Source organism: Fukomys damarensis, unplaced genomic scaffold (genome assembly GCF_012274545.1).
Source record: "Fukomys damarensis isolate Sample0158 unplaced genomic scaffold, DMR_v1.0_HiC HiC_scaffold_14, whole genome shotgun sequence".
Classification (NCBI taxonomy): Eukaryota; Metazoa; Chordata; class Mammalia; order Rodentia; family Bathyergidae; genus Fukomys; species Fukomys damarensis.
In genome coordinates, this window is record NW_022900926.1 from 64,076,286 (window position 1) to 64,097,585 (window position 21,300).

The 21,300-nt window shown below is 40.9% G+C and overlaps 2 protein-coding genes across 9 annotated transcripts in view; one reads left to right on the plus strand and one right to left on the minus strand.

The window, feature by feature from the left end:
• The window catches only part of Trappc3l (trafficking protein particle complex 3 like), a 49,611-nt gene extending 48,309 nt beyond the window's left edge, over positions 1–1,302 (minus strand). Inside the window, exon 1 of one of the 2 annotated variants that reach the window (XM_033763403.1) lies at positions 1,021–1,302. In XM_033763403.1, the coding sequence (XP_033619294.1) occupies positions 1,021–1,062 (42 nt within the window). In that variant the 5' untranslated portion in view covers positions 1,063–1,302. The remainder of the gene's footprint in view (positions 1–1,020) is intronic. The other variant, XM_010614035.2, reaches the window with a different exon arrangement.
• The window catches only part of Calhm4 (calcium homeostasis modulator family member 4), a 134,229-nt gene that overhangs the window by 108,151 nt on the left and 4,778 nt on the right, over positions 1–21,300 (plus strand). For 3 of the 7 annotated variants that reach the window (XM_033763400.1, XM_033763401.1, XM_033763402.1), the window contains one exon: positions 18,298–18,785. In XM_033763400.1, the coding sequence (XP_033619291.1) occupies positions 18,298–18,785 (488 nt within the window). Of the gene's footprint in view, positions 1–4,334; positions 6,220–16,806; positions 18,786–19,789; positions 20,980–21,300 lie in introns of those variants that run through there. The other 4 variants (XM_010614041.3, XM_010614037.3, XM_010614039.3 and 1 more) reach the window with 4 other exon arrangements.

Here is a 21,300-nt window from a genome sequence, read left to right on the forward strand (position 1 = left end):
TAAAACCTAATATATATAGGTGTGTATATGTGTATATATACACACACCAATATGATGTATAATATATATAATTTAATATATATATATTTATACACACACCCCCCAATACAATGAATAATATATACATTGTACTGAAAAAATATATATGTATATTTTTTCAGTACAGTGTGAACTATAGAGGTACAGTATTATTATTTTTAGCATAAGCGCCCCACAGAAAGCAACCAAGATCCCAGAATGCCAGGGGGGGCCACCTGCAGGTGTTTCCAATCCGGATGTGTATGTGCGGGGGGGTTATCGCCATGACGCTAAGCACCAGAGGCTGAAATTACTTAATTACATCAAATCAGTCTCTTGAAATAACACAGCTTTAAACTTAACCATGGGTTTTCACATCTGTGACATCAGAATGGCTAAAACTACATGTGAGGATTAAAAATTATTTATCCAAAATGAATCTACAAAAAATTAAATTTTAAAAATAACTCTGAATATAGAATATATAGAAAGGAACATAGCACAGACCAAATAGAAATAGTTACTTTAAAGACTAGGAAATATAGTTTTAAAGGCAATCTTTAAATACTTAGTTTCTCTGATGCTCTTATTCCTCTTCAATTTTACACATAATTGTTCTATATACGTGTTTGTGTGTGTGTGTATATATAATATATATTATGTTATAATATATATTCCCATTTCATGTATGAAATACAAAGAATTGCTTAATCTTTTCATATTATCTAATATTATCTATCGGAGACAAATGGAGCATTTGATACGTTCATGCAGTTAATTAGAAGAGTGCCCTAAAATCTGTATAAGGAATAGATTGCTCTTTTATGGTGTGTAAGAAATAACTATTCTCAGTAGTGCTGTTTATGGTCCACCCCACTAAGCCTCTCTGGCTCCACTGAGAAATTGTACTTGGTAGCATCACCTTTCAAAGTAAACTAAAACACCACTCAAGAAAACATGCTCTATGAATCAGGAGAAGCCTTGTTTATAGAAAGATCTTACTATTTTATGATGCTGTGGTCTTCTGGGTACAGGGCGAGACATAGTGTGGAGATGAAGAATGCTGTCCTCAGTTCCTTTTCTCTGGTCAGTGCTTAGAAGTGCATCGGCCTTGATTCTTTCTGAAATGTCTCCTCGCTTTGAGACAGAAATTCTACCTCTGCACACTACTGCTTTTGCTCTCTGCTGAAATGAAGAGAAAAGCAAAATGCAAGCAACAGGACTGCCTTGTACCTACGTAATGGTCACTGATCAAATAATTGCTTCATTTATAATAAGTTGTAATCTAGACCCATAAAATCTAATAGTGTGAAGTCAGACCAGAAGTACAAAGACATTAAAAGTTCTTTAGCCCTAGGGAGTTCAAGAGTGGTATTTTGTTTGCATGCCAACACATTGTTTTAAAATCACAAACAGAAACCTTCACAATCCAAGACAAATCTCACTGTTAGCATTATTCCATCTTGTATTGATTGTCCTATGAATTAGAGACAGGATCAGCAAACTTAGGCACCAAATCCTGGATCCAAACCTGACTGGCAAGTCAGATGGGTGCCACGCTGTCCTTAGAACCTTGACTTCCATCTTCTGTGACTGCAGTGCCCCAATATACCCAGTGTCCCTTCTTTTCACAGTCATTCATCAGCAATTTCAAGGAGTGATGGGTGGGTGATAGTTTCTTACAGAACTCAAGGTGTGTGCTGTACGCTTTAACAATGTTTAAAGATACTGGCAGGGTGAGGCCTTGGACTTCTTTTGCTGGGCCCTGAGATCTTGGGTATCAAAGGCTGTCTTTACTTATGCAGAAGTACAGATATTTAAAATCCCATTTTAACAACTTCAGGGTGCAGGCGATCAAGCCCATTCCAGAAACAGCAGCATAAAACTCAGCCTAGAAAAGTCATTTCCTATTCCTTATAGTTGCCAACAACCAGCCGTGTCTGTTCTGCCACATTCTTGCTGTAAAGTGACCCACCAGTGACTGCTTTGAAGACAGCTGGGGCGTAGTTGAAAGAGTCTGGGAAGATTGGGAAGCTCAGGCTCCGGCGCAGGTCTGCCCATTGCTGTCTGTGCGGCTTTGGACTCCACACTTCAGCGCTCTGTGGCTCAGTTTATACATCTCAGTTTATTGCAATAAAAACAATACCGACCTCCTGGAAAGCTGTGAGTATGGAAGAGGTAACAGGTGCTGTAAAACACATTACAATGCACCACACGAAGCCTAATGAATGCAGGCCATTCTTGACACTGACGATAATGAAAGGAACTCCACCGTGATGAAGGCGTTTCCATGAGTGCCCTTGTCCTGTGACACCATTATCTCAGGGAAACCACTTTGCTCACTTTGCTGATTGATAGCAACTTGCATTTAGGTAAAATTTACAGCTAACGTGGTTTTCATTCTCTTTATCTATTTTAATACAACCGCAATCTGTGAAGTAGTCAGTACTATAGTCATTGACATTTTAAACAATAGAAATTTATAAAATTAAAAGGCTGAGAAACTTGTTCAAGAATATCTGGATAGCATGCAACAAAGGGTGATTTGAGATAAGATTGCTGTTTCCAATAAAGACAATTTTACGATGCATGATTCAGATGTGTCAGAGCACAAAGGCATCTTACATCTTAGTATTACTACAGATGCACAGTACCAATGTTTACATTCCTTGTGGTGAGTTGGGGCCTGTGCTCAACATTGATTCTTCTCTCATCCCCTTCCTCTTCCCTCTTTCCCTCTTCCCGCCATTTCTTGATCTCACTGTTACTTGAAAAGATCTATCTCACTACCTCCTCTGACCTCTCTCTTATTTTGCTCATTTATATTTCACGTTTCTCACATAAAAGAAACTATGCAATATTTACGCTCGTGTGTCTGATTTATTTCACTTACCTTTATGGTCTCAGGATGCATTTTTTTAACCTACAAATGACTCAAACTTATTCTTTATCCCAGAATAGTACTCCATTATTTGTAAATAGTACATCTTCTTTCTCCATTCATCTGTTGATGGACATACAGGCTGATTCCAAGATTTAGCTATTAAGAATTGTGGTGCTCTAAGGGTCACATTGAATTTCTACTTTAGATTTTTGAGAAATCTTCATATGGGTTTCCCTAGTGGTGGTACCAGTACATTCCTACCATCAGTAATGTAAATGTGTTCCTTTTCCCCTACAACTTCACCAGCATTTGGTATTATTTGATTTCTTGATGGTGGCCATTCTTTCTGCAATAAGATGGAATCACAGTGTTGTTTTGATTTTCATTTCTCTAATGGCTGTGTTGTTGAACATTTCTTCATGAATTTCTTGGTCATTTGTAATTTTGTAATGTGTCTATTCATTTTGCTAGCCCCTTTTTTGGATTGGGCCTTTCACTTGGGGGAGTAATTTTTTAGTTCTTTATACATCCTACATATTGGCTAATCTGCTTAAGGAGTAGCTTGAAAATTTTCTCTCCCTCTGTAGGTGGTCTCTTTGCTTTGTTGGTTGTTTCTTTAGCTGTGCAGGTATTGCGGGTGGCAAAACTGGAGCTTTAAACCCAGTGTCGTGCTTTTCTCTACTCCTCTTATTCGTTCCTTCTCCTCCCATCCTTTCTGCACCCATCCATCTCTCCTCCTTCTGCTGTTCCTGGTCTTCTCCTCTCCTTCTGGCCACACATAGACAACCCTGTTTCACCTAGACCTTTCACACAAGCACAGTTTTCAAAGAGCCTTGGAAAGGTGTGTGGTGGAGAGTGGCCAGGACCTTTCTTGGAGAGAGCTGGTATAGAGGGAGGAGCATCTCCAACTCTTATTTCCAGGCTGACCTCTGAGCCTGAATCTTGGACCAGGGAGGAGACAGCACTTCCTGTCACACTGCTAGAACTGAGGCATCAGGGGCCTGAGCAGAGGAGAAGAGGGGTGGGGAGACTGAGGCCTCCTTGAGGAGATTTGCCTGAGTGCTGTGTTCACTTTCTGTACTGTTACTCAATTCTCATTGGGTATTGGTACTGCGGGCTCCTTGTCTTTCCCAAGGGTGAGCTGCTTCTGGGGATCTCAGGCAGTCAGCACACAGCAAGCTATCCATGTGTCTGCACTGGGCTGTGCACAGAGCAAATACCATGACATTGCACATTCCCATTATACCAGGAATGACCACAGAAATCCTGTCAGTGTGTGCTTGACTTCAGGACAGTTGCAGGTTTGTACATCGGCCTGAAGGAAACTTGCCTGCCAGGTGGAGGGTCTCAGATCTGTGCAGGCATTGACTCACTTGACTGTTGTAGTTCTTACCATGTGTCAGAACTTAATTTCTTTTTTTGATTTTGTTTAAAATGTTTAATGTTGTTTTCACTAGTACATGTTTGCAGTACGTAATGAATATATTCATGGTGAATTGGTACATTGCATATATAGAATGGAAAATTAGGCTTCCTTGGGTGCATTATGATGAGATCTATAAGGCATTGATTGTTCTCACAGAGCCTTCTATGCAGCACACACTCCCTGTCCCCAGGCATTGCCCCCTTGAGGCCTGGCTCCCTCGGGATGACCCTTTCTCCATGAAAAGGCAGTGGGCAGCAGGGCACAGTGTGAGAGCCTAGCAGCATCTGTCCAGGGCAGGGTGAGTGTGTGTACAGTCAGGGAGGAGCCCAGGGCAGCTGATGCAGGTCAGGAGCTGTGGGATGTGTGTGTGGAGACTGAGAAGATGGTTCCTGCAGCTCTCATGGGCACAGGATCAGCATGGGGCTCTGTGCAGCTGCTACAGCTCGGGCAGGATCCTTGAGGACAGAGCGGGGCAGGTCTCACTGGGAGGGGCTTATCTTGCACACTGCCCCACTGACCCCACTCAAAGTTGGGGAGAAGTGGGGTTGCTGCACATCAGGGCAGTGTGGGAGGGAGGTCAGCACTGACCCTGTGGTCTCCACCCAGGCTGGGGTCCCTGGAATGATGGTCACAGAGTGATTCACTGGCCTCTCGTGGAGAAGCAACCTGCTGGTGGAGTTCAAACTCCCCTTGTCAGAGATACCAAACTGCCTTAAGACCTAAAGGTGGACCTCAGGGCCCAGGAGTTGAGTTTAGAGTTTGTTTTTCAAAACTGCTTAGTGAAGCTGGGTTAGGTGGTGCATATCTGTAATCCCTGTACTCAGGGAGGCTGAGGTAGGAGGATAGTAGGTTCAAGCGCAGGCTGGGTAACTCAGCTACTTAGTGAGCATCTGTGACAAAATTATAAACAAAAATTAAATGGGCTGGTGAGGTAGTTCAGTGAGAAGGTCCCAGGTTCAATCCCCAGTACTGAAAAACAAGGTACTGTTTGTAAAGTCCCTCAGACTGGAGGAATCTGCAGTGTGAGGGGCAAGACTGGACTCACCTCTAGGAACCTTCAGCTCCTGGTAACTGGAATGCTCTGAGATTTCATATTTTATAATAAAATTTAATGAGGATCTAGAGAACTTTTCTCCATGTTCATGTAGGAGAGGTGGGGCAGTGCTGTCCTGTCCCTCTGTCCTCTGAGATGTAATGGTTAGCCCTGGGCTACCCCCATGTGACCCCTGGATTCCTGTAGAGCTGCATTTCCCAGAGGTCACCGGGAGCTCTGTGCCCCTGGTCCTGGGTGTTCTGCCAGGTGGGAGAGGCAAACCTTACAAATCTCTGCCCATGCTCCTATGACTGTGACCCAGAAACCCCACTGGCAGGATTCCATCTTTAAAGATGAGGTTTAAAAATGCAAATGTTCCTTTCAGCTCTGTCATAGGCATGAAAAACCATAAACTGTCCCAAGCAGAGGTTGCTGAGACAACTGTGTCATGGTGTCCTTGGAAACTTTCAAAGGAATTAGTGTGACAGGGCCATGTCCCCAGTGCATACCTGAGCTGACAGGGGAGCTGTGGCCTGACACCCCTCCACCCACCCAGCAGCCAAGATACACCCTGAACCCTGAGATGCAGACTGAAGGGGGAGACCTTGGGAGTGGCGAACAGGCTTCTGGGGGGATGACTGCGACTGTGTCCTTTCTTTTATTCTTTCTTCATATTGCAGTAACTAATGACTATGTCTTATCTGACAAAAATAACTGTATCTTTTATGAAGCAGGTGAATGGTAACTGGATAGAATCAATCTAGGATCTTCTCTACTGCCTGAAGCAATATTCACCAGTCCCTTCCAGGATTTTGTGGCCAAGGAGAAATCTGATGGCCCTGACATGAAAAACATGGAGTAAGTCAATGATGGAGACATAAGATGAGTGGTGGCCCAGGACTGAGCAGAACGGGAGAGAGGGAAGGAGCCACTCATGGGTACGCAGTAAGGAAAATGCTGTGGACCTGAACGGCGGTGACAGGTGTCTAATACGATGACATCACTTCATGTCACCAAGCTGACATTTGAAACAACAGTGTAATCCTAACTTTTATTTTAAAATAACTCTATCATTTACATACATCCAGAAAATGACAGCCAAAGTAAGGAACAAAACATAAGCCATAGTAATGGAGGATAAAGGCAGGTGTGGGGCGGGGACAGTAGGTGTCTGTCCTGCCCTGCCTTTCCTCAAGCTGTAGTTCCTGTGATGTTGTTGCCCAGTGTCTCTGCTTCTTCTGCTCTCCTGTTGAACTGCTGTGATCCCCATGTAGGGAGTTGAGGAGAGGCTTCTTCTAGTGAAATGGGAGTAACACCTGCTCTGATTGCCACCGTGTGGACCCCATATATCACTCAAACGCAAGCACACAGTGACTGCATCTCCTGTGGATATTGGTTCATGACCAATACCTGGAGGAGACAGAGTCTAGAGTGACTCTTGGATCTTTACAATGACCAGAACAACTTTCCCCAGTGCAGGGCTCCCTAAGGGGGACACACGGCTTCCCACTGGGGATGGAAGAGACTCTGTGAGAATCAGCATGGCTGATGTAACTGGTCTAACATGAGGCCAAGGCCAGGATCAACCCTTATGATAAGAGTCCCATCCTGCAGTCACAATGTGAGCTTGATTTTCTCAGCACCGCCCTGCTCAGAGTTGCCAACTCAGGCTGAGAGAGGGGCTTGCAGGTTTCCAAGATTGGAGCCATAGTGGCCAAGTCCACTGTGCTGCTGAGGGCAGAACTCAGCTTTCTAGGCTCCCCTCCTGTGGGGAGGAAATGCAGGCCCTTGTGGTTTCCTGGAAGAGGAGGTGAAGGTGTTAATCTGTCCCCGAGGGTCCTTTCTGTCCCCCTGTGTCCTCAGGACATAGTGACCTCTGCTCTGTCTCACATCCTGTGCCCGAGATGGCACCTGCTGTTATTCTGGCCCCAGGGTCTCTTACAGGCTCATGGCACACAGGCCCTGGTGATGGCTTTAGGCTGATGTCTGGTGTGTAGGTCTGTGGGGACAGTGCCCTAAAGAATGAGACACAGAGGCATTGGTGTACTGTTGGGTATTTACATTAGTTCAAATTTTTATTTTTAACTTTTTAAACAAGATGGCTGCAAAATGCTACTAAATACAACCTCTCAGGATCTGGATATCTCAGTATGGGGAGAATTTGATCATACTTTTTCCCCTAAAATTTTATTTTAGTAGTATAATTTGAATCAAGGACTCCTCATTAAGGTATATCCCACATCATTTTAAATTTTGTCTTTCTTTTTAAAAAAATTTGAGGCAGAATATAAGTAATTCTCTAGTTGTTCCTGGCTGGTTGGGTATTTGTGATGCTCCTTCCTCAGCTTCCCAGAGAGCTGGGATTGCAGGTGTTACAATAACATTACTTGGTATCTAACAATAAGTGTGCCTGTGTACAGGGTATGACATGCTGTTTTGATCCATGGCCCCACTGTAGACAGATTCAATGTAGTTAATGCACCCATCGCCTTGCTAACTTAAATTGATTTTGCAGTGAATAGGATTCAAAATGGTGTTGTTTAGTGGTTTGAAATATGTACACTTATTAACAGTGGTCACCATGCAGGTGACTAGATCCCTAAGAATTTCTTCTCTGTTGTGACTGAGAGTTCGTATCCCTTGTAGAACATCCTCCTTTTCCCCACCCCTCTTGCAATTTGATCACTTTTAAAGTCAAACTGCCCAAGAGAGTTATGAAGGCTCAAGCTATTTGGGGCATGTTGCCCTTCAGAAAGATGAGGCCAACAGTCACACAGAGCTCTGCCCGACACACTCTCTACCATACTGTTTTTTTTTCAGCTTTAATTGAGTTTATTGGTACATTTTAGGGATACAGTACAGTTACATTCATTGTTGGGATCCTGTACCTCTACATGACAAGTCTTGATTCTCATTTTTTCCCCTTACATCTGCCCTCTGTTCACCCCCTCCTCCCCTCCCCATCTACAAACACTTTATTTTCATCTTTTCATTCTCTCACATTTTTTTCTTTTCCCTTTTTACTCTTCCCCTACCCATCCCACCTTCCCTACACCTTTAGCTCCTTTCTTCCCATTTCTAAATGTCAGTAATCTTATCAGAATCTTATGCATTGTTGCAGATTATTTACACCAGGGAAACTATTCGGTATTTACACATGTGTGACTTGCACCCATGTTTATAGCGGCACAGTTTGTAATAGCTAAATCTTGGAAACAGCCTATTTGCCCATCCGTTGGAAACTGGATAAAGAAGTTGTGGTTTTTCTATAAAATGGAATATTACTCAGCCATAAAGAATGAGAAAATAGATTCATTCATAGGAAAATGGATACATATTGAAGATATACTCCTAAGTGAAATAAATAAATCACACATGTTTACCATATTGTTTTTTAATTTGTGGGGGATTGAATTTAGAATCCTGGATCTTACCTACATCTCCTCCATTTAAAAAATAAATTGAGAGACATCCTCAACAAGTGTCTAGATTTCTCCACCTATAATGTGTGGTCCTCCTGCCTCAGACCCCCCTCCCCCCAAGGGCTGAGGTTACAAGTAATACCACCACAACTGGATTCTTCATAACTTTGTTATCCACTCATTGACCGAGTAAGGAATGTTGACAAATGTCTGTAATTCTTGCATGCAGGAGGTAAAGGCAGCAGCTTCACTGGGAGTTCCAGAGAAGGGCAGGATGTACAGTGAGTTCAAGTCTGGCCAAAAAAACAGGGAAACCCTGTCTCAAAAAACAAAACAAAACAATCAAAAAACCACAAAAACAAAAGACAAAGAAAAACTAAACAAGTAAACAAAAGAGAAGCCCTTAGTGAAAGTGGACTTAGTTTATACGAGTATCTGGGCCATTGATTTAATGTTTGTCTGTTGTTATGACTGTATTCCTTGCTATCACTGTATACTTTGAAATAAGGTGTTTTTTTTTTTCCTCATTGAGTTTATTGGTACATTTTAGGTATACAGTACAGTTACATTCATCATTGGGATCTTATTCCTTTACATGAAAGATCTTGGTTCTCATTTTTGCCCCTTGTCCCTGCCCTCCCTTCACCCCTCCCCCACCCCTATTTACAAATGCTTTGTTTCCATTTTTTCCTTTTCTCCTATTTTTTCTTTTCCATTATCTACTTTCCCCTGCCCTTTCCACTTCCCCTACACCTTCAGCCCTTTTCTTCCTATTTCACATTGCTAGTTATACAATTTGGATCTTTGAAATAAGGTGTTTTGATGCATCTACCTTTGATCTTCTTTCTGCAGATATGGGAGGCTTTTTGCAGTGGTGTGTAATTCCTCATGAATTTTCAGATTCCATTTTTTTTTTTTTTTTTGGTACTGGGGACCAAACCCGGGTCATTGTGCTTGCAAAGCAGGTGCCAGAACCACTGAGCTAATCCCCAACCCTCAGATTCTTTTTTGATATAGGAAAATGTCATAGATACTTGCTCAAATGGCACTGATTCTGGTGATTGCTTTGGGTAGCATGGATATTAGAACAATGTTAATTCTTACAGTCCAAAACCTTTCCTTGTCCTGTGGTTTTCATTGATGTCATCAATGTTCCATAATTTTCCATAGTTTTTGTAGTTGTTTTTTTTGTTTGTTTGTTTTTTGGTTGTGTGTTTTTTTTTTTTTTTTGGTAGTGGGTGATACTCTAAGTGCATAGAGACAGAATTAATTTCTCCATGCAGATTTTGTATACTGATACTTTGCTAAATTTGTTCATTACTTCCACCAGACTTTTAGTGGAGTCTTAGGTTTTTTGTATACACAACATGCCCTCTGAAAACAGAAACAACTTTTGCTATTTCTGGTCTGATTTGGATGTTGATTTCTTTTTCCTGTAATTTCCTTGGCCGGGATGCTGAGTACTCCCTCCCCCAGTAGAAGATGCCCAAGGCCTCACTGCTGACCTTAAAGGAGAAAGTTTCAGCTTCTACCCACTGAGCAGTGTCAGGTGTGGGCTTGTTGTACAGGACTTTGCAGCGCTGAGCTCTGTTCCTTCTGCACATGGTGTGGAAGCAGTTAGCATCATGAATCAATGTGCAAGTTTTTCAAATGCTTTTTTCCCAGTGTATTGAGATATTATGATTTTGTGCTTTATTCTGAGAGTGTGATTTTTCACATTGTGTAGATCTGTGTATATCAGACCATTCTCGCACAGCTGAGGCCCATCCTGATTATTGACCGTGGTGTTGGAGCCCTGAATGTGCTGCTGAATTTAGTTCATGAGTATTTTGTTGAGCATTTTTCTGTCAATATTCACGAGGAACACTGGACTGGATGGTATTTTTATTTTGTTTTGTTTTGAACACATCTTTGTCTTGTTGTGTTAGTGATTTTGTCATCTAAAATGAGTTTGGAAGTGGTTCTTTCTCTTCTATTTTCTGGAAGATTTGAAAATCATTAGTATTTATTCTTTACTGAATACTTGATAAAATCATCAGAGCCTCTTGTCTTATACTAGACTTTGTTTTTGCTTTTGCTGATTTTGTTTTGCCATTTCGATTATTGACATATTTGATCTGTCTGTTTCCTGCTTATTGACTGTGGGTCAGGAAAACTAAAGTGGTCCCCACTAATCAGAAATCACTTCCCACTTCTTCCCACCCAGAAACACCCACCTTAGGCAGCAGCCATCTGTTTCTTTCTGTATCCTGAAACTAATCTTGTCTGAAGATTTTCACACTATCACTTTACTGTGTGTACTCACTGTGAGGAGTTTCTTTCAGGTATGTACTCTTTTAATGCACAAAGCCAGTGTAGTGGTCCCTGCTTGAGGAACCTGTGGCTGCTTCAGGCCTTGCCTCTCATTTCAGGCCTCAGGCCCTGCCCTTCCAGCAGTGTCCATGAGCCCATGACCTGCTCTGTAAAGACCTGTCCTGTGCGCTCAGCCATGGTGGGTCCCTCTGCGGCAGCTGAGAACTGCACTTGCATGGGACACACTCCATCTGGGTGGGCTCTGTAACAGGCTGAACTGTCAAGGGGAGTCCCAGAGTGGAGAAGTTGCCTCAGGCTTGGATGGAGAACTGCTGTCCAGGTGACTGTTTTGCTCCCTTTTCTATCCAGTGTGCAGGGTGGGCTGCTTACTGAAAAGTTGATCTATGCAGCAGGAAGGATGGGCCGGGGCCTTCCCTGTTTCCTGGTTCCCTCCCAGGTACCATGGTGATCCCTGCCACTGGCCGTTCCACCTCAGGTCTCCCCAGAGGGTCCCTGAAACCCCTGCCCTCCCCTTCAAAGCCTCCAACTGTGTACGGAGCCCTCAGATGTGAACTCTGTGTCCACTATCTTCAACCTGTACACACTTACCCAGAATCTAACATCTAGGGATTCATCTGAAACAGTGAGATTCACAGACACACATGTTCCCTTTACCTCTGCTATGGGTGTGAAGCACTGAATGTACAACCATTGAATATACACCCGCACAAGCTGCTGAGCCAATTATAAACCCACAGATACTAAAAATGCTGAAAATTCAGCCAGGTCATATCCCAAGCTCTGCATGAGATGACAGAAATGCTTCTGGGCCAGCAGTCTCTGCCCAGCAGTTGAGAAACATGGGCCTGTACAGGAAGGTGAGGACTGGAAGGAGGAGCACCTTAGGGAGGCCAGTTGTTCCTGGGGAGGAAGACTGTGTCTTTTTTCATTGTGTATTCATTTTGAACTCTTTATATTGTTGTGGTAAATATTTCTATATATTGTTGTAGTACATAATTCTTCTCTTACAGTCATTTCATTTATAATAAAAGGTGGCTACTTTATTAACTAGGTAAATGAACAGGGACGATTTAACATTGGTCTATACATAGTTAAAATATTCACTTATAATCATTTTCATACACCACTGAACAGACACATAAAATGTTTTCCACATCCACCTCTAGAGCTTCTTTTTGTTAACTGTCAGGCAAGTCTCCCAGGCTGTTTTTGTCTACCTCTTTGCGTCTGTCGGTCTGATGTTCTTGCACACCCACGTGAGTATGCAGATGGATGTCAGGGATTTTCCACTTTGGAATCTGAGTTTTTCCACACAGACATCCTTTGCACACTTGTACATGTTTCATGATCAGATTCCTGGGCCTGTTTCCCTGGGGGCCCAGACCACCCCACCTCCTTACCCCATGCATTCCCTGGTTCACGTGACCCACACTGATACAACACAACCCTCTCTGTAGATGTTAGTGATGGTCCCAGTCCCTTCCTACTTAAAACAATGCTGTTGGTACTGGCAAAGAAATAGGCCTGAGGATCAATGGAACAGACTGGAAGACACAAAAACAAATGCAGATGTACTCAGCTACCTCATCTTTGACAAAGGAGCTCACCATCCTCAGTGGAGGAAAGATAGCCTCTTTAATAAATGGTGTTGGAAAAACTGGATATCAACCTGCCACAGATTAAAATTAGACCCTTATCTTTCGCCATGCACTAAATTAAAATCCAAATGGATTAAAGATCTAAATATTAAAACAGAAACATTAAACTTGCTGGAAGGTAAGTTAGGCAGAACTCTGGAAGACATTGGTATAGGAAAAGACTTTATGAACAAATCCTCAGTAGCACGGGAACTAGCAGAAAGAATCAACAACTGGGATCTCATCTTACTAAAAAGCTTCTGTACTTCAAAAGAAACCATTAGCAGAACTAAGAGACAATCTACAATGTGGGAAAAAATTTTTACCAGCTGTACCTCAGACAAAGGACTATTATCAAGGATATATAAAGAACTCAAAACAATCAGTCCCCCCAAATATAAAGACCCGATCCAAAAATGGGCATCCGAAATGAACAGACATTTCTCATACAAAGAAGTGAAAGCAGCAAGAAAATATATGAAAAAATGTTCCACATCACTGGTCATTCGAGAGATGCAGATGAAAACAACACTGAGATTCCACCTCACCCCACAAAGAATGGCTGCTATCAAGAAATCACACAATAACAAATGTTGGCGGGGTTGTGGGGAGAAAGGAACCCTCCTCCATTGTTGGTGGGAGTGCAGACTAGTGCAACCACTATGGAAATCAATATGGAGATACCTCAAAGAGCTTGGACTGGAGGTTCCATTTGACCCAGCCATCCCTCTGTTGGGTATCTTTCCAAGAGAACTAAAAGAATCATATCACAGAGAAGTATGTGCACCCATGTTTATAGCGGCACAGTTTGTAATAGCTAAATCTTGGAAACAACCTATTTGCCCATCCGTTGGAAACTGGATAAAGAAGTTGTGGTTTTTCTATAAAATGGAATATTACTCAGCCATAAAGAGCGAGAGAATAGATTCATTCATAGGAAAATGGATACATATTGAAGATATACTCCTAAGTGAAATAAATAAGTCCCACATGTGTAAATACCAAATAGTTTCCCTGGTGTGAATATTCTGCAACAATGCATAAGATTCTAATAAGATTACTGACATTTAGAAATGGGAGGAAAGGAGCTAAAGGTGTAGGGAAGGTGTGATACGTAGGGGAAGAACAAAAAGGGAAAAGAAAAAAATGTGAGAGAATGAAAAGATGAAAATAAAGTGTTTGTAGATGGGGAGGGGAGGAGGGGGTGAAGGGAGGGCAGAGGTAAGGGGAAAAAATGAGAATCAAGACTTGCCATGTAAAGGTACATGATCCCAACAATGAATGTAACTGTACTGTATCCCTAAATGTACCAATAAACTCAATAATTAAAAAAAAAAAAAAACAATGCTGTGAACAACAGTCTGGAAAAGTTGTGCATCTCTCTACATGGGATCAATCTCTAGCCTGAGCCCTGGAGGTAAAGGGACACAGGTGGGGGACGCTGATGGGAGCTGCCAGACGGGGCTTTGCTCAGCCTTCACATCCTCACCATGCTAGGAGAACATCCTTAACACCTGCCAGTCCCGCGGATGCCTGGTGATGGGTACCTGTGTGATCAGTACTGGGGACAGCATTTTGTACACTCCTTGGCCATATGTGGAAACTCCCTTTGGAATTGCAAGAGTTTGTCTATTCTCCCACGAAAATGGACTCATGAGATTGGTTTGTGCCACTGCAATATGGGCCCTCTATCGTGCTATAGGTTCTAAGGAACATTTGGATGACTTTGTCTTAATTTCCACATTGTTTTTGTTTCTGTTTTACCTGTAGAAAGAGTCATCCTTTTTTTTTCTGTCTTCTAATTCTGAAATCATGGCTGATTTGAACACCAAGTGATAAATACATACAGCATGGTATTTATTTTTTCCCTGTAAATGTTTCTTTCTGAGATTTCCCCTTCTAACATACAGTGATATCAGTCTCTTCCCATAATATTTTGCCAAACACAATTTTATTCATCGAGGTGAAGCACCTAGAATAGCAATTCACAGAGACAGAGATGACTGGTGTTGGGCACTAGAGAAGAGGAATGGGGAGGGGGTATGCATGGGTTCAAAGCTGTGGAAAGGTTCTGGAAGTGGGCAGAGGTGGAAACTGAGCAGACTTAGAGAATGTGCTGAGAATTGAGCATGTGAGAACAAATAAACACTTCACTTAGTTCTTCTCTAAATGTCTTGTAAAATTAAGCAGTGAATCAATCAGGACCTGGGATTTTCTTTGTTGGTAAATTTTTAATTACATCTTCAATTTCAGTGATTGTAATTGGGGTGTTTAAAATGTTTTTATCTTCTTTGCTCAACTTTGGTAATTCATAAGTATCTAAAAATCTGTCCATTTCTTCTGTGTTTTCCATTTTATTAGAGTACAGGTTCTCAACGTAGGTATTAATGATCCTCTGGATTTCTGTTGGATCTGTTGTGACTTAACCTTTTTCATTCCTGATTGCATGGATCTGAGCCTTTTCTTTCCTTTTTTTGATAAAGTTAGCTAAGGGTTTATCGATTTTATTTATTCTTTCAAAAAACCAACTCTTTGATTCATTTATTTTTCGTATTATCTTTTTAGTTTCCATTGCAATGATTTCTGCTCTAATCTTCATAATTTCCTCTCTTGTTCAAGCTTTGGGTTTTTCTTGCTGTTGTTTTTCTAGTAGTCTAAGATTCATCAGTAGGTTGTTTATTTGAGCTCGCTCTGTTTTCCTAGTGTGGGCATTCAGTGCTATGAATTTTCCATGTAGAACTGCTTTCATTGTGTCCCATAGATTCCTGTGTGCTGTATTGGAATTTTCATTTATTTGTAAAGACTGTCTAATTTCTTCTTTAATTTTCTCTGTGACCCTTATCTTTCAGCATGCACTAAATTAAAATCCAAGTAGATTAAAGATCTAAATATTAAAACAGAAACACTACACTTGTTGGAAGATAAGTTAGGCAGAACTCTGGAAGACATTGGCATAGGAAAAGACTTTATGAACAAATCCTCAGTAGCACGGGAACTAGCAGAAAGAATCAACAACTAGGATCTCATCTTATTAAAAAGCTTCTGCACTGCAAAAGAAACCATCAACAGAACTAAGAGACAACCTACAGTGTGGAAAAAAATTTTTACCAGCTTCTCTCCAGACAAAGGACTATTATCTAAAACATATAAAGAACTCAAAACAACCAGCACCCCCAAATACAATGACCCAATTCTAAAATGGGCATCTGAAATGAACAGACATTTCTCAAAGAAATAAAAGCAGCAAGTAAATATATGAAAAAAAAATGCTCCACATCACTGGTCATTTGAGAGATGCAGATGAAAACAACACTGAGATTCCACCTCACCCCACAAAGAATGGCTGCTATCAAGAAATCACTCAATAACAAATGTTGGTGGGGGTTGTGGGGAGAAAGGAACCCTTCTCCATTGTTGGTGGGAGTGCAGACTGGTGCAACCAATATGGAAATCAACGTAGAGATACCTCAAAGAGCTGGGACTAGAGGTTCCATGTGACCCAGCCATCCCTCTGTTGGGTATCTTTCCAAAAGAATTATATCACAGAGATATACGTGCACCTATTTTTATAGTGGCACAGTTTGTAATGGGTAAAACTTGGAAACAGCCCATTTGCCCATCAGTTGGAAACTGGATAAAGAAGATGTGGTTTTTCTATGAAATGGAATATTACTCAGCCACAAAGAATGAGAAATGCGATTCATTCCTAGGAAAATGGATACATATTGAGGATATACTCTTAAGTGAAATAACGAAGTCACACATGTGTAAATACTGAATAGTTTCTCTGGTGTAAATAAACTATAATAGTACATAAGATCCTAATGATGGACAATGTGAAATAGGAAGAAAGGGACTAAAGGTATAGGGAAAATGGGAAGGGTAGGGGAAAGCTAATCAGGGAAAAGAAAAAAATATGAGAGAATGAAAAAATGGAAATGAAGTGTTTGTAAAGGGGGAGGGGAGGAGGGGTGAAGGGAGGGCAGGGACAAAGGGAAAAAATGAGAACCGAGACCTATCATGTAAAGGTACAAGATCCCAATAATGAATGTAACTGTACTGTATACCTAAAATGTCCCAATAAACTCAATGAGGAAAAAAAATGAAAAAAAACCCTTCACTTATTAAGATTAATCTAGGATGTATTTCACAGAAACATGAAGGTATAAGTGAAAATGGAAAGACATGCAAAGGGAAATGAGGGCAAGTGTAGCTGTTTGACAGGAGCTGGCCCAGGTACAGTTCAGGAGCTGGCCTCTTCTGTGGACTCTGGAGCTCCATCCCCTTAAGGGCAGCTCTAGTGCCCAGCCATGATTTCCACAACCCACATGCTCAGGTGTAAGTGGTGAGCCCCTGATGGGAAGTATGCGTTTGATACCTATGTGCTGAAAAAGCAGACAACAATATACTCTCTTTAGCAAGGAAACAATTTGCCTGAGAAGCCTGCAGCAGTGGGAATGTCTCCCAAAATGTGCATATTGAAATTTAATCCTCATTATGGTCTTATTAAGAAGTGAGGCCTTTTTAGGAATGATCAAATCATAAGGGTTCTGTCCTCATGAATGAATGAGAACCTTATAAAAGGCAGATCAAATTGAAAATAGTTTATATATTTGATCACTTAATTATTCATGGATATATAACTTTATCAAAAGTCAAATATCACATTTTTACATAACAAAAGTTACTGTGTAAATTTGAAACTTAACTTTTTTTTTTTTTGGTACTGGGGATCGAACTCGACCTTGTGCTTGGGAAGCAGGCAGTAGCACCGCTGAGCTAAATACCGGGCCCCAGAAACTTAACTTTTAAAACCACATAGCAATATTTTGTCAAAACTAACAAATTTAAAATCCTTTTGTAAAATCAGAATGTTTCTGTTGGGATTAGGCTTTGCAGGTATCTGTGCTTTCTTCTCCTTTGGAAAACTTTTTGGGATCTTCTAGCAGAACCCTTAGGTTATGGACTTTTCAACTAGGCATAAAGTTTGGATTGCTCTTGTATTTTATAAATTTAACTCTTTTGAACACTGTCACTTCATGCCATTGGAATTGTGGCCTAATACAAAGATGAAAATGTCTCTGTTTTGCTTCCAACATTATTTGCTGGTGCTTAGCATTTTGTGCTGTATAAAATAGCACAAAGAAAGATGGAGATAGTTTGCTTTGCAAGGAAGCTATGCTTTCTCTCTCTCTCTCTCTCTCTCTCTCTCTCTCTTTTTAATAAGAAAGTACATTAAAAAGTTTTCCCCTGTATGCCTACCAGCTGAGAACTGAGATCCCCTCAATTTCTTCCAGCTATAACATGACATTATTTTTAGCTTAGGATTCACAAAGTACATAAGGAAAGATGCTAGAATCCTTTAAACATGTAAGGGTGTTGGGTCACTTGACACAACCAGTTAAACCAGTAAGACCCTATAAAATGGTTGTAGCTATGTGGTATAATGATCAGACAGGACCACGGCCGATTTGAATCAGAGCTTCACAGGATGAGCCTGAATCTCAGCAATATTGTGTCTTCTCTGCGGAGAAGTGGGACATTTATCAATTCCTTGATTGCAGGTTTGACTGTTGGTGGACAACAACTGTTCTCCTCTTATACATTCAGATGTCCCTGTCAGGTTGGGAGAAATTTTTATTATGGTTCAGCTTTTCTCATTGTTCCTGCCTTGGTGCTTCTGGCTGCTGGCTATGCTCTGAGAGGCCAAATGTGGACATTTTCCAGCAAGTACTGCTGCAGCTGTGGCCCTCCACAGCGGAGAATCAGCCCCCTGGAGCGCAGACTGGCTTGCCTTAGATTCTTCGGCATCACTGGCAGGGCCCTTGTTGCTCCGCTCACCTGGCTGGCAGTGACACTGCTGAAAGGCACCTACTATGAATGTGCAGCAAGTGAGTTTGCATCTGTGGACCATTACTCAGTGTTTGATAAAGTCACGTCCAGCAAACGAGAAGAGCTGCTAGCTGGATTTCCATGTGATAGGCCATCAGCTTCTTCTGACATGATCCTAGTAAGAGATGAAGTAGCTCTTCTGCACAGATACCAGTCACAAGTAAGTTAATGTTTTTCCTGCAATACTACACATATAGTTACTGCAATCACTGGAAACATTTCATATTTCTGCTGCTTCTTGTAATGCCTGATCATAGAGCACAAACTAGATGTCATTGGTCAAAATGAGTTCTATTGAGCAGCTATACATAGTTAGGATACTGAGCTATGAGTCGTTTAACCTGGGTTTGAGTCTTGCTTTGCCATTTATTAACCTGAAGAATTTGAGTATGTTATAGAACTTAACCATCTTTACCTCCTCAGCTATAAAATGGGAATATTAATAGTATCTACTGTATAGGTTTGTTGTGAGGAATAAATCAACTAATGTATCTAAAATTCTCAGTACTATAACTAGAATCTCTGGTGTAACAATGAATTTTAGATACTGTTATGAATATTAATACTATATTACTAAACCCAGCCTTCTGTATGTATATTCTCACATGTACATTCTGACACGTTAAAGTTGCACCTGAAATTACAGGAAGCTCAATTATGATTTAAAAGTCTCCAGTGATGTTTCTAAGTTTGGTGTCCATGGCAGGTTTGTGGCAGTAGGTGAATGGACTGGGACGAAAGCCCAAAACTACTACACTTAGAGGTTAAATTTTAGAAGTACAATTCTTGCACTTTGTCAGTAAAGAAAGAGCCATTGATTTTTATCAGTTTCTCCAAGGCATTTGGGGAAAAACATATTGTGAAATTACTTCAATACAGTAGAAACCTGTTTCTTTAAACTATTTATTGCAAATGCACAAATGTTTTTTGATCTGTAACCTTTCAATTATTAAAATTTGGAAATGCCAATGTTACTTAGTTGAAAAAAGAATCACAATCAAGACAGAGAATATCAGCACTGTAATCTGACCCTAAAGCTCAGGTGTAGAAGCTATTTGAGGATCTGTGAAAAGTAAAAACAAAACAAAACAAAAAAAAACAATGGCACAACTAACTTTTGAAAATGTTCTTACCTAAGAAAAACTAAAACATAACTCACAACAGTAAGATTTTCTTAAGATAAAAATATGATGTCATTGAATGCATACACAGATTTTGGTGAAAAGTCAGTTTTACAGTTCTGAATACCATTACCAGTGGAATTTTTGGTTTTGTGATAACAAAACCTATGTATTTTTAGATATAATCATATATAGAATTGTGTAAATTTTATACCTAAATCTAATCTTTAGAATTGAGAAAAAGATTATCAACCCCATTTTACAGATGACTAAACTAAAGCTCAAAGAGTTTATGTAACTTGTAGAAATTCACAGAGCTGATAAATGGTTGTCATGCTTATCCAAGATCACCTTGTTTCCATTTCACCAGGCTGCCTTCTGCAACTACTTTGAACTTCACTGTTGTTTGAAGAATATATATTGCTTCTCAGTGGGATTTTTCCTGGTTGATAATATGCTCCTGATAATAGTTTCAATCTACCTTCTTCCATGGGCCAAAGTAGAGTATCATTCTAAATGCACATTAGGCTATCAGCTCTCTGTCTCCCTCATAAATTCTTTCAGTGACTTTTCTACCAGCCTAAGCACACATCCAAATCCCTTGGCACGACATACAGTATCTGGTCCTTGACCCATTTCCCATGACTCCAGGGAGCCTATGAATACAAAGTTCTTGTGGCTCTTCCAACTCTTCATGCTCTTTTTCCCCCTACCTTCTCCCCTATTGGAACTCTCCTTAACTTCTTCACTCTGGTCAACTTCTGTTTGAATAATTGAAGTTTGAGCATCATCTTAGGGAAGTGTTCCCTGATTCTTCTCTCCCTTCTGTGCATCCATTTCTCTTCCGTTGTGTTTCCTCGGGTGCTATGTTGATTCAGATCAGAAACCATCACACTCTATTATCCTGGCTTCCTTGTTTCCCTTTCCAGGTTTAAAGAACATATAGAAAATAAATCTCCATCTCACTTCCATTACCAAACACCATGTAGTGTGTAGTCAACCTGGAGCTCAATAAATGATAATTGATAAATTAACGGGCATCTGAAATGCTTTCTCCTCTTCTATGCTGGCCTCTATTGAGCTAAATTGTTGTGCATATCACTTTGTAGCTTTTAGAGTGCAACTGCCTCTCTGTTCATATCCTGCTGACAGTAGGCCTACAGTGAATGGCAAGGTGGAGAGAGGCCCCCCTGAGCCGACTGACTGCATACTGCTGGCTTCCTGAAATGTGTGGTTTGTCTTCTTTGCTTTATATAGTTATTGATAAATTTAGAAACATAGTAATAAGGGGCTGGGGATTTAGCCCAGTGGTTCCACTGCCTGCCCAGAAAACTCAAGGTCCCGAGTTTGATCGCTGGTACCAATAAATAAATACATAAATAAATAAACAGATAGTAATGAAAGGCAAAAAAGGATTCTAAGACTAGAAATTATTTATGTTGGTCTTTAAAAGCAGGTGCTAAATATTCTCAAACAAAAACTACTTTATTTTGGAAGGAAGACAATTATAATGCAGTGACTGTACTGTACTATCAATAACACATTTAGAGGCTC